Consider the following 19,699-nt stretch of genomic DNA (forward strand, 5'->3'; position numbering starts at 1 on the left):
TTGCACTTTAACTTCTTTAAGTAAGTGAATTTAGAATTAATTAAACGATTGAAGGCTATTATGCCCATAAACATGTTTAATTTTCACAAAGAGAAATTAAAAAAGCAGCAGCAATTTAAGTTTACATACTACATTACATTTCCATTTTAGTGAACACTAAGTAGCCAATGTTTGATCGTGAACCATATTTAACCCTGGTCTACTTTCCTAAGAATGAAAACGGTATCCAAATCAACCCACTACAATCAACAAAACAAACTGAGACTAGCCTTGAGAGGTGACTGACAAAGTCAAATGGAGTCAGATTTAATCTTTTGACTACTATCATTAATAATGCTCAAGTTTTGTTTATCGGATACATTTACAAAATTATAAGTTCACAAGAGCTCTGGCTATAATATGCTAACTTTTTTTCTAAATATGAAATCAAGAAATTACCACTATAGGAAAATAGGTTTACAATTTTTATGTTTACCAAATTTCTTTACAAACTTGTCTCAAGTGTCGAATGTCCATTTAAAGAGTATAATATTGTTCTTACTTATCAGTGCAAACTCAAATATTTCATTATCCTAAACAAATCTCACCTGGCTTGGGCAGATACCTGAATTATAATAGTATTCATTATCAATGGCACAAATTCAGCAACCACATTGTGAATATTCAGCTTGTAGAGCTAAAAACAACAAATAAATGTTAAGACACCCAAGTTTTTTTTTCTATCTTTTAGACCACATATTACAGAATTACACAATTTCAAATTAGAACACCTCAGAAAGTACACCATTTAAAAAATTAACATAGGGTATTGTAGATCAGGCCTAATTCCAGCTTGTCTGGTGCTTCAGGTTCTAAAACAGAACGAAATTATATGCTCACATACCGTCTAACAATAAACAAAAGCTATATGGAAAGGATAGAAGAGATGTCCAGCAAGGAGATAGCACTAATTCAGTTAAGTGCCACTTCTCTGCCCATTTTCCTATCCACTGATGGGATGGCTTTTGTACTTAGGCCACCAAAAGACTACATTAATGGCCTAAGCCTTAGTCCACTGAGCCAACTGAGTCTCAAGCAGGGTTTCAATACCTTTTAATAAAAAACCATCCTATGCCTGACTACATATGTATGACTGATGTTATATGCTTGCTTTCTCAATGGGTGGGAGAGGGGATGGAGGAAGAGAATTTAGAACTCAAAATTTAAAAACATGAATGTTAAAAATAAACAGAGAGGGGCAGCTGGGTGGTGCAGTGAGTAGGGCACCAGCCCTGGAGTCAGGAGGACCTGAGTTCAAATCCAGCCTCAGACACTTGACAAATGTACTAGCTGTGTAACCTTGGGCAAGTCACTTAACCCCAATTGCCCTGCTAAAAAAAAAAAAAGAAACAACCAAAAAATAAATAAGTAGAAAACCAGATCTAATAAAGAAACAAAAGAAAAGAACCATCCTAGCCTACACAATAGATATTGCTTCTACCATACATGGCTATATGACACACTTCATCATATTTGAGATTTAACACAAATTCCAGGTCACCGTAGTCTATTATTTTCCCACGGTACCTAGCATATCCTTTATGAGGACAAGGAAGTACCCTTAGCAGATGTGCTCAGCGACTTGAGCATTTCCAGAGTATCCTTCAAAATGCTTCTTTATAGTACTTTCTATGTGTTCAAAGTGAGACTAATTTAGTTTACATCCTGAGTCTGGTTCACTGTTATCCTCCCCATTTTTCCCCAGGACTCTACTCCTTACCCTCAAGCAAGTTCTACCACCAAGTCTCTCAATTATGCATACGTATATACATATATACATATATATATGTATGTATACACACACACACACACACACACACACACACACACACTCGCTCTCTCTCTCTCTCCCCTCTACTCTCCCTTTGACTCACATTTTGGATTTCTCTTAGATCCAAAACAAATCTGCTTCCTCAAAAAAGTTTAGATGGTCTCTAAAGGTACTTTCTGGCCATAATATTCAACAGTCGCATGTCACTAAATACTGTTTTTCTTAGACTAGATAAAAATTTAATTACTGAAATTAAGACCACAATGTTTAATACACCTACCTGATACATTAAAACAACAATTATGGGCAACTCAGCCAATACTTTCAAGGAAAGAGACCCTCTAGGAATTATAGAATGCTAAAAGACAAAAAACATTTGGAATTAGGTTATTCTTTTGAAGCCAAAACACTGCAAATTGATGTAGTGATACTATCCAATAGTAGTCAATTATTGACTACTTTTTGTTGAAAGGATTGTGAACTATTATTAAAATGCACAGTGCACCTATCAATCATTCCATATTTTCAAAATTCACTGGTATTTTCAATGTAGCCCACTTAGTTTAAAAAGAGAAAGTTTGAGGACATTTATAGAGTGATTCCAATCCCCTAGAAAAATTCTCAATATGTAAAGTCTTAATATCTAAAATTTTCTTAATTAAAAAAAGGATGAATACACCAAAATTATCAACATAATATATCTAGCCAGAAATCTAAATTCACTTAGTAAGTTTATTCAGAGGATTTCAAGGTACTTCTTTTAGTTTCCTACTTTATCCTCAATAAGTATTGAAAGATTTTGCTAAATTATTCCAGTGATATAGGTAAGGGATAGAATATATTATTTTAATTTTATGGATGAAACTGCTACATATCTAAACAATAAATGTAATATACCTAGTCAAAGTTAAGTAATTCAAATATTTTGACCAATTCTTATGCTTTCCAAGAGATTGTCAGATGTACATACTATTACATAATTCATTTTTTATTTCTTTTTATAAATGGCTTTCACTTTTAAGTGAACAGAAGTATCAATAACAATAGTCACTGCTTTGGGTTGGGTTGATGAGGACTGTGCAGAAATCCAATTTTACTCTTGAAGTACATATAAACCAATAGGGGGGAAAAAACTTACTGTTCTTGTCTCACTGTCATCACGTTCAGGATTTACTTTCACAGCAAGTGTTGTGATCATACCAACCATTTCTGGGGAAGGAACTGTGTTATCTGGGATCACTTGAGGATTCTCAAAATAACGATTCTAGAGACAGAATAGAAATTAGTTCTCATTTTTCTAAATCAAAACAGATTACCATTCCTCAATAAAATACATCTGAAGTTCTATGTAATAAAAAGACTATGTATAAGCAAAACAAAGTCACTGCTAAAAGCAATCGATAAAATCTACATATTTTTTAAAGTATCTATTACAAGAATGCTTATGGATTAAATGTGATGTTTTCAAATACTCTCCAATAAAGACAATAGTTTTCTAGCTGCCCAAATTAGAATATATTAGAGTTTACTCTGTAAATGAGATTCAAAAAAGCCAGAAGATAACAGAACCTCCCTCTATTCTAAAAAGGCAGAATACAAAGCCACGCGAGTTTCCTGAATACTTCCTAGTTAATGAAGAAATACAATTTAAACTATTTGCGTAAGAAGATACCAAGAATACGGTAGTTTCACATTTTGTTACAACCCAAAAAACGTACCCTATGTATCGAAGGATCCAAAATTTGGTCCCACCAAATTTCCATGATCTTTATCAATGTAGGCCATAAGTAGTAATTACAGTAAAAAAATTAAGATTTTTATTTTTAAAGGGGTGTAGAGAAAGAAGTAATTTTTAACCTATTGAGGAATAACAGCAATCTAATTTATATTTAAAGTAAATATAATAACACATTTCAGAGTAGCTATAGCACACTATGACAAACTGTGTAAATGATATAATTTAAAACAACTTGAATTTTAAGTTTTAACCAAGATTTTGAAAGATTAAAAATTCTTATGTAAATAGGTCTAGAACACCTAGACAATGATATTCCATGCAGCAATGCTTCTCTCCTTTCTTTATGTAAAAACATCAATTCTAAACATACCACTACTTTTGGAAGCTCCTTGTATATCTGTTTCACAAAATCCAAAAAATGATGAATCTAAAAACATTCATAATAAATAAAAAGATTTTTAGTATATAATTATTTTTAACTTAATTAACTTTAATCTTTAATACATAATTCTTGAGATCTTTCCAAACACAATTAACAATATACTTAAAAATAAATATGATTCAGTAATTTAACTGTTTTAAAGCTAACATATTAGCATTAAATTATTTCATACAATGTTCAAGACAAATCCTCTGCCAAAAATCCACAGAAATTTTCTACCTCCACCCCTATATTTATATTACTTGCACTTAAAAGGAAGAAATGTTATTCTCAAATAAGCAGAGAAATATAAATATAAGATTTCCCAAATGAGGACATACTGCAACTAACCCACAAATGCTCATAAAATAAAAACTTACTTCTTGTGTGATTGTTGGACGGAATTGTTTGTGCAGTTCAATAATTATCCTTAGACAAATAAGCACATTTTCTTCATTTTCAGTCTAAAAATAAAAAGGTTTAAACTGAAATTTTTTTCATATAAGTTTTCCTCCATTTCAAATATAGAGACTGTAAAAAATATTTCCTAACAATTCCATCCCAAGAACATATGACTTAACAAAAAATGTTTTTAATCGATAGAGCAAGGCTTAGTTCAGAGCACTGAGTTCTTACCAGTGTTTGGATGCCCTTATTCAAATAAAGACTCACCATATACTGTCAGAGTGAATATATTCACTTTTAACTGAAATAAAATAATTCAGAAACTAGGACGCAAGATAAATCAACACTTTGTAAAGACTGATAGAAAAGATCTTGAAAATGGTGCCCACAAAATTAAATTCAAATTCCATGAAACAACTCAAGCCTCTGGGGAACAAAATGACTGCAGAAGCTAGTAAACAGCTTTACCTTAAATGACAGGTAAAAATGAAAATCAAAACGGAAACAGCATCCCCTCTGTTTCTCAACCATCAACTCTTCAAAGGAAGCCATTATAACTGTAAAGTTCTACAATCTAAGAAGTAAGGTCTTAAAAGTTTTTCAAAGTTCATTTTCAGTGTTTTTGCAATTATGTTTTTTTCCAAGAGATTATACAGTTCTTAACTTTCCATATAAATCATAATCATCTTCCTTCTTTAAAAAGAAGAAAATGTTAAATCTTCATTAAACATGATTAAGCAAATAGGATTCTTTTTCACACAGTTACCTCCAGGAATCGAAACATCACAGACAAAACATTTTTGGTATGAGGACGAAGATGTTCATTTGTTGGTATTCTATGAATTATTTCAAGAACCAGTTTCCGCAATTGCTATAAGAGAAAGAAAAAAAAAATTGAAGACTTTAAAAAAACTTTTTTTTTGTAATAATTAAGAGTAAAACCTCTCATTCCCCTAGGAACATAGCCATTCTGGAAAAAAACAGTGAACAATCTGACAAAGTCTATACATTTAGACCTATTACCCTTATTACTTTAAAATGGATGTGTTTTAAAGCAGTATTGATGGGTTGTTTTCTACACAGTCTAAACACAGGAACTAAAAATCACTATTTTAAGTAATTCTAATCTCTGAAGATAAATTAACAAGGCTACAATTTCTCTTTAAACATAATCTTTTCACTTAATAAAATCTCACAACCTATCAGCAGTTCAAAAAGGCCAGAATATAGGAACAGGGTGGTACAGTGGAAAGACTATTACACCAGGAGTCAGCTTTAGTTTTAGTCTCAGCTCCCACTGGGCACCCACGAGCATGGCAATTCCCTGCTCTAGATCTTAAGTTTCTAAATCAACAAAGATCCACTCCTCACTCTTGACATTCTAGGACCATGAATTTGTGATCCTTAATTTAGAATAACTGGGTAGGAGGGTAGAGGGGTAGAGATGATATCTACATTTGACATCCTACACAATCCTCCTGTCCCCCAAATAAGTAATCAGAGGCACCAGAAATAATCCTAATGTTGAAAGGATAAGAATGGATTCAACAACTAGGTAATACCAGGAACTATAAATTTCAGCCTTTTAAAGCCATCTTAGATCAACATTTATTAGGCATCCCAAAATTTAAAAAGTAAAAGACGTCAACACAATTGCTTTCATCCAGAGCACGGTAAAAACCTTACTTGAATTGTTTCACTAAATAACATTTCTACTACATGATGTAGTAGAAGACTCACACTTGAAATAACCTAGGTGAACTTTATCTTTAACCAGTGGCCAACCATTTACTAACCCATTCATGGAACACTAATTGAGTACCTACTACATGCATTGTGTTGGGTCAGTATTAGGAACTAAAAGGAAAAGGGATCACTTCTACCTGAGGAGTTTAGTGGGGCAGAAAAGGGCTTTTTTTTTTTTAGTGCAAACCATTTGTTTTTATTCTTTCTAGTATAAAAACCTCATGTTGTAGGCAGGCAGCCTGGTCCTGATGGGGCCTCAAGACCCCAGCCCAGCCAAGGCAGCAAGGGAAGGGGTCCCACCACCCCCTTGGCTACACTGTGTTCCATTAGGATTCAGGGCCTCGAGGAGGAAGCTTGTTGTTTCACCACTATGGCATGGTCACACTGCCAAAGGAAGTGTGATCTCATAGCAAGAAAACAGGCAAAGGGGCATTTCCCTTACAACCAAATGGCCCAGGGTCAGTAGAGGCATGTTTTGCTTTGGACCTGGCTAAGGATACAGGGCAAGCAGGTGGGAGGGCTGGGTCAGGTGTCCCAAGCCAGGACAGCCCACCCCTGAACATGAAGGGTAGTCAGCAAAGCAAAAGACCAAAAGCAATTGTGAGCTAAACCAACCACAATTTCACTGCTCTGAAATAGTGAGTAAAGGGCTAGAGATAAAGCCTTTGGCAAAGTGCTGCTGGTCATACGGAAGAGGAAGGCTTCACAGCTACCTGGAAGCCAATCACAGCTTGCCAGGAATGTCAAGTTTAGACTTAAAACATTCTATACCACCTTGCATTCATCAGGTGAGAAGTGGCAAAGTACCAAGCATTCAGTGGCCTCTTGGATTAAGCGAGCAGTAAGAGAGCAGGCCCTTGTTATGAAACAACTAGGATCAAGGTTGGTCCTCATTTCTCTTACTCTACAACAGCAAAAAAACAAACTCATTCTCTTGGCATTGGTTCTATATTGGCATATAGTTTGCATCCAGTGGACCAGCTACTGATTTGGCGCATTTTGAGGAAAAGAGGGCCAGGGACAGAACTAACGATATCAGTAGACAAAAGCCAAGATAGGCAGTCCTAGGCACAAGAGAAAGGCAGCAGCATGAGGTTAGGGCATGGAGAGGAAGGAGGAGAAACTGAGTTTGTGAACTAGAAATTAGAAGACAGAACACTGGATTAGAGGTCAACTTCAAGAATGCTGATAGGTTTTTATTAGTAAAAAAAATTCCTTTAGCATATACATTTACACAGAATCATGAGTCTGTGTTCTATAAATTAAATGGTGTCTTTGCCACCCAGAGGTAGAAATAAAATGGTGCCCACAGTTACTGCTTTCTGGCAAGCCTCTGGAAGTAGGGGAAACCAGCTGAAGCCAATGAAAATCAGATGGCAAACTGAAATTCAGAGAACAGGGAAAAGTGACCAGAAAAAGTAGGAAAAGAGTACCCCATACAAGACAAAGTTGAAAGTAAAAAGGGTCCCAGTTTATCAGAGGAGAAACCCTCTTCTCCTCTCCAAAATAGAATAATCTGTCAGAAAGGAAAGAAAGTAGGGAATTAAATTTATTTCCTTTCCCCTCCAGCTGTTCCAACAGAAAAGGGCATTTTAATCAGTAAAGCCTTCCTAAAAATCTAATTTCAGCTAGGCCTTGAGAATGGTAGGATTTTAATAGATGAAGATTTTGGGAGGCTGACAAGTAGTCAGACTTCCTGGCACAGGGAAGAGCACGAGCAAAGCTATGGATGTGGGAAAGACTAAGATGTGTTTGGGGAATGGCGAATAGTCCAGTGTGGCTGAAGTGAAGGAGAACAGGTAATTATAAGCCTGAAAGCTGGGCTGGAGCCAAACTGTGGAAGGCCTTGAACACAAAGCTAAGGAGTTTGGATTTTTTTCAGGTAGGCAAAGGGGAACCAGGAAAGACATCTAAATAGGGCAATTATTTGACCAGAATTGTGTATGAAGATGAATCTGGAAGCAATGCCTAGGCAATACAGAGAGGAGAAATTAAAAGCACAGCTAGCTAGTTAAATGGCTATTTTGATAGTCTAGGTAAAGTCACAATAATAATTTAGTAAATGAGTAATTAAAGTTCAAAAAAAAGATGTGAAAAGTGGGGAAGGAGAAAAAAGATACCAGAGCGCCTAGACAAATTATAACAAGATAATTCTATCAACCAAGCAATAATCTTTGACAAGGTTGTCTTCAAAACGGAAATTCTCACTGATTTTTAAGCTTTCTAGTTTGCAAAGTCTTTTTATAAATGAGAAACTAGTACACGGCATTTCTTCATTTTTTTAACAGGATAACTGACATTTTAAAAAGATTACCTGTGCTGGTTTCTCTTGCAGAAACTGAACTTCTCCATCTTGTAGAAATGTGAGAAATCGAGGGATGATATGCTCTAGGAATGTAGAATACTGAGGGGATGATGTTACATTCTATTCAAAAAAAAGGAAAAATATTTTTAATAGCGTTATTTTCATTTAAAATTTTTTTTAAATAATTTATATGCTATTGAGGCTGCTGAGAAGCTATTTTCCAAAGTAACTACAAACATCCAATCTGCTTAAAATGCTTTGGATAACAGCTAAAATAAATGAACTATTTGTCAAACTACAGTATAGAAGGCATTGGTAGACACTGTAGATACAAATATGTAAAATGAGGTTCCCTAACTGGAGCACCTCACATTGCGGGGAGGAGAAGAATAGGAGATTAAGGCACAGACAAATAAGTATAATAAAAGACATAATACGATAGAAGCAATTTCAGGGAGAGATCAGTAAGGTTGGAATAAGGCCCCTAACACTGGAAAAACAGTTTAGAAGATGATTATAGAGGCTCTTAAAAACCCGGTTCAGGAGTCTGCAATAGGGAGTCATTAAGGTTGTAGAGCAGGGAATGCTTCAGTCTTACCTAAGTATAATTGGAGAGCCTGAAGGTAGGGAAATTACCAGAAAGGAGACATTCATTCAACTATCACACCAGTCTGTACAAGAGCAGATAACGGATTGAACTAGGGGTGATAGTGCTGTGAGTGACAAACAAGGAAAAGAACAGGAAAATACTGTGGGGTGTGCAGGTAGGATTAAAAGGATTTAGCCCCTGATTAGATATGGGAGATGAGGGAAATAAAGAATCAGAGACTATTCTGAGATTTAAAGCCCTGGGTGATCTGAAAGGAGAATAGCAAGTTCAGGGTTGGAGGAAGGAAAAGAATGAGTTCAATTTTAGATAGATTGAGTATGAGTTGCTAGCTAAATGTCCAAGAGAAGTGGTAGTGAAGCGAAAAGGAGATTAACCACTGATTTGTAATTAAGGAAGTCATTTACATAGAACTGACAAAGCAATTTTAAATACAATAAAATAAGGGTTAAAATCTAATTCAAGAGACCTAACAACAATCTTAGTTTCAAGTATACTAAAATATGATAGATTCTCCTTCTAAAATTATACCCCATACCAAATTTTAAAACAATAACCCCATACAAAAAAAATGAACAGTAGAGCATAACTCATTGACATTAATAAACCCTTTCGTCATCTATTGGGCACAACCTTTCTGCAAAGCAATTTGGAATCCTGCCAAGAAAATTATTACAACGTCCACATGCTTTAATCAGATTTTACTGCAGGGCATGTTATGTACCCCAAAGAGATCAATGACAAAAGAAAAGGCCCCACTCACACCAAATATTTATAGCAGCATATTTCAAGTAGCAAAGAACTAAAAAAAGTCAATGCCCATCAACTGGAAAATAGATGTTGTGACACATGAATGAAATGAAGTATTATTGTGCAGTTAACAAATGATGACTATGAGAAATACAGACAAGCATAGGAAGACTTTTACTAAAAGAACTGGTACAAATTAAACCAAACAAAGGGGAAAAAGCATAATCAGTACAGTGTAAATGGAAAGAAAAACAAAGCATATGAAATTGAATGCTGCTGCATGGGATGAAAGATCCTCACCAATTAAAAGTTAATAAGGAGCCATCTCAGGGTGGGAACAGAAATAAATTTTATTCAGTTCTCCAGAATTGGGCATCCTCTGCTAGCACAGAGCAGAACCAGCAAAGGAGACACTTTACAAGGGGCAAAGCACCCATAATTACACCTAACACAAGAGAATTCCCACCCACCTCTGACCCTTCTCACCACTGGCTGGGAGGTGGGCTTACAATCTGAGCACGAAAGCTAGACAAAGAATCGGGAAATCGAGGCACAGAAACTCCAATTCCCATTCCCTTAGTTAATGATTACAACTGAAGTGACATCTATAAATTTAAAGAAGGAGAATAGGATAAGGGGAGGGGGAGACCCTCTCCATTCTCTTACAGTACTTTTACAGTAAAGGAAAGCAGGTCACAGTGACCCTATTCTTACTGAGCAAACCTTTAAACCAGAACCAGAAGAAAGAACAAAAAGTTTCAGGGTAAACTTTCCCAGAGGCTGAGCCATCAGACTCTCACGGCCTCAGAATTTTTTTTTCACTTCCCTATTTCTTGATTTTTAAACATTTCTTAGTATAGATACAGATATACATTTATACATATCTTCCCTGTGACGTCTTCACATTTTATTTACCTCACACACTGCAAAGTATGTAAACACCAAAAATGACCCCAAAGAAGAGATATGAAAAGGCAATCCCCCACATACACTTTTACAGAAGAAGGGGACTATATGTATGGACAACTACATATAAGGTAACACTTTCCATATATTCATTGATTTTGCTAAACTGGCTGGGTGGTGGGGAAAAGGGGATACATTAGGAAATCTAGACGATTTAAAAATAAAAGACAAAAATCTGTTTTTAAAAAATTCCACCACTAGACACCTCCCCTCACTCCTCTGGAGAGGTAGTGATGGGGTTTAGACTGTGAGAACCCCCTTGAACTCCACCCTCAATCTTCCCGATCTGGCTGTTGATGCCCAAATAGCCTAGGCTAGCCTTCCATCGTCTGGTTACCTCCAGATTGCCTTCTGGCTGTTTCCCACCCTTGATCATATCAAAATATCTATACCCTAGCTGTTACTCTAGCCCTCTATGGTCTCTCATATCCTGGAGTCGTGACCTCTAGTTACCCCAGTCCCATCAAGATCCTCCTTAGACTCCTCCTCAAGACCCTCCCTAAACCCCTCCTCGAGTCACCCCAGAGCACTCGACCACCCCTAGATCCCTCCCACAGTCTTTCTGTATATAAGTCTCATCTTGCCTCCACAAGGGCGCTCAGATTCAATCTAGCTCAGCTCAGATTGATCTGGCCCACTGGCGTTAGCGTCACAAACACTCAGGCTCCCTAACAATATACCCGATATGGTGAATCTTTAACGAGCTTTGTTTTTCCTTGGCTGAGAAGGCTTGAGTTCCGCAGGACCTGGCATGTCGGCATTTTGCAGTCTTGAGCACCCCTCAATCCCAAACCTCATTAGTAGAAGGTCCACAGGTGTAGAACATGGCATATATTTTCAGACTTTCTCAAAATAACTATAGTTTACTTTTTCTTTTTAAAAAAAAATAGTCATTGTATGGGATGGCTCTCTATGGGAAGGCAAGAGGAAAGAAAGGATGCCAGGAGAGTTAGGAGATGTAAAAACCTAAGATAGCAATAAAAAAAATTTTTTTTAATGTCTTCACTTAAAATTCTAAGTACTTCAAGGGCAGGATTATGTTCTGTTATCCCATCATAATTTTTAATTCATCATTTTGATAGATGTGAATTTTTCATGCAATTTAATACCGGAAGGTCTGTTTTGTTCTAAACTATTAAATGAGTAAACAGAATATTAAATTCTGCTCCAAAGTTTAACACATTTAAGTAGACAAGGAAATGAATTCTCAAACTCCCAGTATTAGTCTTCATCATCACTGCTATATATGCCCTATACAGCTCTCGACAGTTCAATGAGACTCAGCTTCCTCATGGTGTGAGAAGGTGACTTCTAAGAGTCCTTTCCTGTTTTAACTTTATGACAATGTACTCTTTGTTCTAAATACCGGAGATTACTACTGTATAAAGCACCCATTACATTACATTTTCAGAAGCTGTGTGTCTGAAGGAAGAAGTGATGAGTGGGTCAGGGACCAAGAACAAAGATAACAGGCACCTGAGTGCTGGACTGGTTACAGCTTCACATACTATTAAAAGACCCAGAAGTTGTTTATGGGAGAACATGGAAAAACCAGCAAAGACAGGAAAGTGTAGAGATCACAATTTGTACTACTGAAGGATGTAGCCACCTTGTTGAGATCACCGATCCATTGTTCTAAATAAATATAAAGCCTCCAGTGATAAGTCATTCTAACTTCCTAGTTCTTTTGAAGAGTTACATTAGTGACACTGCTTAAAAACTCATTATTATGGGTCTTAGATGATTCAACAGCATTATTTTGCAAAACTCCAGGTAACTTGCTAATAATAAATGTTTGCCTATTTGACACTTTCATTCAGCCACAAATTTGAAAATTCAACAACTATTTGTTAGTTGCTTATATATTGGGCTAGGCACTGCCCTCAAGAAGCTTAAGTTCTGTTAGAGGATGATATACAGCATGTATACAAGTAAGAAAACACAAAGTAATATAACTGAGAGGACCAGTTAGACTTTGTGTAGGAGAGGACATCTGAGCTGGGCTTTGAAGGAAGTTTGGGATTCCACCACAAGAAGGTGGGAATGGACTTTGAAGATCACTCATATGAATGCTGGAGAAGGACTGTCAGGTACAGGGAACAGTATGTAAAAGGAAGTAATATGGAAAAGTGGGTGAGAACCATATTGTGAAGAGCTCTCAGAGCCTTAGGAGTTTGTTTACATGTCACCCTAGAGGTGACAAGAAGTCATTGAAGATTTCACTTTTGGGGGTAGGAGAGAAAAGGTTGTTAAATGATGAGATCTGTATTTTGGGAATATCAATTTGATAGTTGTATGGATGTCCTGGAAAGCAAAGAAACTGAAGACAGTAAGACTACTTAGCAGAGTTTTTATAGATGAAATTAAGGGTCTGAATTAGGTTAGCTGTCATATGATTAGAGAGAAGGGTAAGGATGAGAACGATGTTTTGGGGAGAGAATCAACAAGACTTAGCAAATGATTAGATATTGGGATTGAAAGAGGAAAGAATAAAAGATTACTCCAAGGTCATAAAACTGAGTAACTGAAAGGACTGGGGATGTCATCAACAAAAATGGGAAAGTTTGGTGGAGGATTAGGTTTGAAAAGAAATCAGTAGTTGTGGACAAGGTAAATTTGATATGCCCTGGGAAATAAAAAAGTGACAGAATGCAACCAGGACTGATGTAGGATTCAGAGAAAAGATATATAAATATGTTTGGGGGTCTGCACAGAGATGATAATTGAACCCAAGGAAGCCACCGAGATCACCAAAGGAGATAGAGACAAAAGGGTGCAGGTAGTACAGAGCCATAGAGGGACACCTTCAAAGGGTTAGGCATGCTCTGGGGCAGGAGCCTGATAGAACTGAAGGGGTTTGAGTTAAGCCCCCATATTCACACAATATCAGCCAGGACTGTTGCAAGCAAGAAATGTGTGTGGTACATGGATTGAAGTAAATGTCAGTTAACTCTATCCCCAAATGAACTGACCTGAGACCCAGCTGGAGGCCCTTTGGGCAAGAAGAAAATAAAACAATTTTTAGGACTTGGGGAGGGAACTCCTGAGATCCTAGAGAACCTCCTCCCATACTGCTTTTTACTTTCATGCCGGTGATTTTTATTTTTAATCTTCCTGAACTATTTCTACCTGAGTGAAATGGAATGTATTTTTAGTACAAGAACTATTTATTTAGACCTCTGGGCTCCAACTGACCCGCTGAACCAAATGAGAACAGTGACCAGAATACAGAGAATGAAGATCCATCAAAGGAGACAAAGAAAGGTCAGATACATAGAAAGAGAATCAAAATATAACAGTATCCCAGAAGCCAAGGGAGAAAAAAAAGCACTCAGCAGTCTCAAATACTGTATCGGGTAGAATGACAACTGAGGAAAGGTCACCAAACTACTTACTGAGTGACTTAACAGTTAAGAGATTACTGGTGACTTTTCGGAGGGTATCTTCAATTGAATGATGAAGCTGTAAGTCAAACTGTAAGAGAAACCAGGTGAAGATGCAGAAAATGGAGGCAATAAGTGTAGACAACACCTACTAGCAGTTTTGCTGTGAGAGAGAAGGGATATAGGCCAAAAGCTTAAGAAGACAGTAGTTAACCTAAAGGTTTTTTTGAGCCTTGGTAAGAGAAATGGTTACGTATGTAGACAGCAGGGAAGGAACTAGGGGAAGAGAGACTGAAGACGAGAAAAAGAGAAGGAAAGAATGAGGAGACAAGCTCCTGCAGAAGACAGGAGAGTATGGGATTAAGGGCATAAGTGGAGAAACTGGCTAAGGCCAGGAAAAAGGTCACCTCTCAATCATCAGAGACTGGAAACAACAGAAGTGGGACAGGGGGAGGGGATAGGACGAAGGTGGATTTTGAAATGGAAGGGGAAATGGATGGCTGAAATCTGGAAACACAAACTTCTGGCTACAGCTCCAATACCCTGGGGGTTTTCCAGCTCAACTGACCCTAGCAAACTGCTGAGACCCTAATCTGGGGTTTTCTCTATCACCATACAAATGGAAACACAATCACTGGAACATATGCTGAATCTAACTACAGAAGGGCAGTGTTACAAACATATGAGATTTTGAAATGAATTCTGATGGTACCTAGTAAAAAAAAAAGAAATCACAATCTCACTCATTTAAAAATGAAAGGATCATAGAATCCTAGATTTAGAGCTGGAAATAACCTTAGAAAATATCTGGTACAATCCCTTATTTTACTTCCAGATGAATAAAGTGAGATGCAAAAAGATTTTGTGCCTTTCCCAAGCTCACAAAATGGTGATGTCTGGCAGATCTAGGTCTAGATTCCAAGTGCTCCAATCCAGCACATCTTTGCAATGCACTACACTGCAACCCCTCAATAGATTATTGGAAGTAAGCAAAAAGATGGTAATGATTACAGATCCTAAGCAAGAACTTAAGATAACCAGAAATTTATAACTTGTTTACATTTCTACTTTAGGACAATATATCACATCCTATAAAATGTAAAACAAAATATACATTCACTACAGTTCAACAATTATTAAGCACCTACTACATGCCAAGCACTCAACACTACAAATACAACAAAAACAAAACAATCTCAACCTCAAGATTATGTTCCACAATAGCATATGCACACGTATGTAAATACCTAGGAGTATTAACAAGGGACAAGTAATAACAAGTAGTAACAAGGGATAAGTGCTAGACCTGAAGTCAGGAAGACTTGAGTTCAAACGCTGCCTCAGACAATTACTAGCTGTATGACTCTAATCAAGTCACTGAAATCCTCTGCCTCAGTTTTACCACCTATAAAATGGGGATAACAGCCCCTACCTGCCAGGGCTGTTGTGAGGATAAAATGAGATGACTGTAAAGGGCTTTGCAAACCTTAAAGCACTATATAAAGGCAGGCATTATGAATATTGATAATGCCATTATTAATTACTATTAAGAAATACAAGTTATATTGAAACTAATTTCAAAAGAGAATATTAATTACACGACTGGGAGAAGCTTTGTGTGGGAAGTGACACCTGAGCTGGGCTTTGAAGGAAGTTAGAAATTCTTTCTAAGAGACAGAAGTACATTGCAAACCTCTGCAAAGGCTCCAAATGAAGAGATGAAAGTTCAGGTACAGGGAATAGTTAGCAGGCCAGTTTCACTAGAATACAGAATGTAAGAAGAAGAGTAACATAAACCAAGGGTGGAAAGGTAGGCAGCAGTCATATTATGGAAGGCTTTAAACACCAGGCTGAGGATTTCATTATCTTATCCTAGAGATCACAGGGAGCCACTCAAGATTTTTGAGGAGGAAGATGACATGGTCAAATTTATATTATAGGAACATAAATCTGGCAGTGTGCAAGATGGATTGGAGAGAAGAGAGGACTGGCATCAGGGAGATCAATTAAGAAACTACTACAGTAGTTTAAACAAGAGCTGATGAGTGGAGAAAAAAGAAAAGATGTAAACGTGATGGAAGTAGAAATGTCAAAACCTGGCGAGTAAGTGTATATAAGGAATGATGACAATGTTAGGGACATGGGGGAACAGAAGGATGGTAAGGCCCTGAAAATAAAAGGGGATAGGTCACCAAATACACTTCTAAACAAATAAAGGAGCCAAAACCAAGAGAACTTAGATGCAGGCTCAAAATAGAAACAAAGTTTTACAACATACCTCAAAATTTTCACTAACTTCTTGCATCATTTTCAGTTTTGTTTCATCCGCTGCAAAAAGTGAAATATACTCAAATTATTGACTTTTTTTTAAAAAATCTTACAACTTTAAGGTTTACTGTAGAAGAGAAGCAATCAGATCTTATCAGTTTGAATATCATGGCCCTCTATAAAAAGGCATATAACTAGGTCCCTATCACCATTCATACCCAGTCATACATCCAGGCACAAGTGCGCGCGCACATACAGACATTCACATACAGACACAAACATTTGCCTCTTTGGGGCTCCAACCAATAATATCCATCACTTTGCTTCCCTACAAAAAGGGGAAAGAAAATGTAAAATGAGCTTTAATGCCATCATTCATCTCATTGTGCACGTCAATTTAATAATGGGACAAGTAAGTCATATTATGTTTCTTAAAATGGCAATGGGGGAAAAAAATCAACTTACGTGTATTTACATCTGTAAGAGCAGCCACAAACTGAAGGTATTTTTTCATCAAAGTGGTTTGGTCAATCACTGTGGGCCCGGGTGATGCAACAAATGCCATTTTTCTTTTGAGTTAGTGTGTGTTCCTTAGAAGAATGGAGTCAAGGCCAACCTATTTTTACAAAAAGGCACACATTATCTGTTTTCCATACGCCTATAAGCATCCTAAAGCTTAATTCTGAATATGCGTATTTCAAAAATTTCTGCCTATAAACCCCAATATGACCTAAATTCACATATACTGCTACCCTTGAAACATATGCAACATGCAGTTTTTTTCTTCAATGTCCACACTTCTTCAACTTTAAAACGATGAAACTTCAGAGAAACATCTTCTAAGCTACAAAACTCATTCACCGAAATCCGTTAATTTTCAGGTCCCTCTCTTCTTTTCAGTCAGGATGCATGTGCACTTACTGAGAAAGGAGAAAAAGGGGTTCTCCTGAACATGCTCCCTTGTAACCCCAAACTCTCACTCAGAGATGATGGGAACAATAATGTTACTTGTGTGGTCCCAGAGAGGCAACAGAGGGGGCTCCCCAGGATCACAGAAGTCCAGAGTCCGGCAACGTTATTTTAAAAAGCCCCCAAAAGCAGGTTGATAACAGAGGCCCCCAGGGCCTGCAATCTTTTTAAATAAAGCGGTTCAGGTAGTGAGCGACTCATCTGTGGATGGGGTACTGTTTTTCAGGAGTGCCTGGCTTCTGAGGCGCCCCAAAGAGCTCCTCCCCTTATGCCTATCGCCCCTCCTCTGCCCTCCCCCCTTCACCTCCCAGAAAGCGGCGGCCGGGGACTAGGGGGCGGGGGACTCCTAGAAAAGGCGGGTAATCAGAGGTAGGCGGGTCTTCGGGTACCCACTTCCGGGTAGCTTCCCCACACATACTCCCACACACACACCCCCGTCCCCTCCCGGAAAACCTCCCAGCACCCTCCATCCCAGGGCCCGAGTAAGCCCCAAGCCCTCGGACAGGACTCCCTAGCCTAGACCCACGCCCCGCCCCCTGTCCTACAACGCCTGCGAGACCGCCTCCGCGCCGAGTGGTGGCGCTGCCGCCAACCTGCGCTCTCTCTCCCCTCTCTCTCTCGACCGCGGGCTTAAGAAACCAGAGCTTCACGCAGGGAGGAGAAGACTGGAATCAAGACACCTCCCCCCATCCCCCTCCCCCGGGCCCTTCCACAACCTTGGAGGAGGCGGGGCAGGGTGTCACCTTTTTCCAGCCCCAAACCCAAACACTCCTCGGGCTCTCTTCTTTGTTGCAATACTGGAGGGTTCACCGTTGCCCGAGCCGGTGCTACGGTGCCCGCAGAGGGTCAATTCCAAAAGCCGCCTCGGCCTTTCCCTCATTCCGCCTCCCCTGCCCCCTCCCCCGCCCTTTACCCTACCTAGGAGTAATATGAAGGTGTAAAGCCTCAGAACGAAACCCCTGATCCGGTCTCGGCCGAAAGTGGACAAGGAAGTGGGGGAAAGGGCTCTCGTGCGGTGCCCCAGGACTCCTGTTCCAGCATCACCCTTAACTACGTCCAGGGATAGAAAGGCCTCCTGGCTCCCATGCACCGGGGCTCCGGACGGCCTACCCCGCGCACGCGCTCAGGAATCCCGGCCGCCTGCAGAAAGACCTTTTCACCCCCCCACCCCCGGGAAGCACACTCCCTCCCCCGCCCCCCACCGGGGAACGTTCGGGTGGAACGTTTGCTCACTCACCCTGAGAGGCTGCAGCTCTTCCTGCAGCAACAAGGCCCATGGCTCCCGGAGCAAAGCTGCCGCCCTGCGGAGTCCCCGCCCCCGCTTAAAGCGACAGACTCTCCCCCTGTGCTGCCCCAGCGCGCGGGGCAGCCAATCAAAAAATTTGTGCCCAGATGCAGCACCAGTCAGGTGTCACCTACGGGAAACTGGGTGCGGCCTGGCCTGAAGCTGGGGGGGTAAAAGTACCCTCAGGATAATAGACATCTCCTGGGAGGAGTGAAAGGGTTCTTAGACCTTCTAAAAAGAGTAAACATAGGCTCATCCATTTAAATGCTGAGTACTCAGGATCTTCGGGAAGGGACTAAAAGTAATCACTGCGATACTCTGGCAATTGTATCTTGCCCACAATTACAAAGTATCTTGTTAGCTATTTGTTTCCCCCCTTCCAGGAACAGAGCAGCGCTGCTAATAGTAGGTTGCATTTCATCGCCTTACTCATCCCAGTTTATTTTCTCACGCCTCGTGGGAGGAGGTGGTAACAAACCCAAAGTGTGTGCACAGAACTGGAGACTCAGGTTTGGGAGACAGGGAGGCCTGAAATATCTTTCACTTTGGATTAAGTTATTCTTGCTCGGTTCTGTCTGACTCCGTAACCCTACGGACCCTAGCACGCCAGGTCCTTCTATCCTCCACTATCTTCCCAAGTCTGACCAAGTGCATTGTTTACATGACACTATTTATTCATCTCATCCTCTCCCATTCCCTTCTTTTGCCTGAAATATTGCAATATCAGGGTCTTTTCCAATGAATCCAGTCTTCTCATTATGTGGCCAAAGTATTTCCATTTCAGCTTCAGTATTTGACCTTGCAGTGAATAGCTTGAATTAATTTCTTAAAGTATTAACTGATTTAAACTTCTTGCTGTCCAACAGACTCTCAAATCTTCTCCAGTAACAGTTCTAAAGCCTCTCTTCTGCAACATTCAGCTTTCCTTAGGGTCCTAGCTCTCACAGCCATACATTGCTGCTGGAAAAACTTTAACTATACAGACTTTGTCCTCAAGGTGATGTCTCTGCTTTTTAGAATGCTATCCAAATTTTCCATAGCTCTCC

The 19,699-nt window shown here is 38.9% G+C and overlaps 1 protein-coding gene across 1 annotated transcript in view; it reads right to left on the reverse strand.

Annotated features, from left to right (window-relative positions):
- LOC118833954 (transformation/transcription domain associated protein) overlaps positions 1–18,656 on the reverse strand; it is a 172,789-nt gene extending 154,133 nt beyond the window's left edge. The window contains exons 1-10 of the mRNA XM_036741388.1: positions 18,606–18,656; positions 16,865–17,015; positions 16,410–16,459; positions 8,435–8,545; positions 5,141–5,245; positions 4,350–4,433; positions 3,919–3,975; positions 2,949–3,074; positions 2,091–2,168; positions 588–676 (exon numbers count right to left, since the gene is read on the reverse strand). Of these exons, the coding sequence (XP_036597283.1) occupies positions 588–676; positions 2,091–2,168; positions 2,949–3,074; positions 3,919–3,975; positions 4,350–4,433; positions 5,141–5,245; positions 8,435–8,545; positions 16,410–16,459; positions 16,865–16,964 (800 nt within the window). The 5' untranslated portion in view covers positions 16,965–17,015; positions 18,606–18,656. The remainder of the gene's footprint in view (positions 1–587; positions 677–2,090; positions 2,169–2,948; positions 3,075–3,918; positions 3,976–4,349; positions 4,434–5,140; positions 5,246–8,434; positions 8,546–16,409; positions 16,460–16,864; positions 17,016–18,605) is intronic.
- Positions 18,657–19,699: the final 1,043 nt, after the last annotated feature.

This window comes from Trichosurus vulpecula, chromosome 1, assembly GCF_011100635.1.
Source record: "Trichosurus vulpecula isolate mTriVul1 chromosome 1, mTriVul1.pri, whole genome shotgun sequence".
In the NCBI taxonomy this organism is placed as follows: Eukaryota; Metazoa; Chordata; class Mammalia; order Diprotodontia; family Phalangeridae; genus Trichosurus; species Trichosurus vulpecula.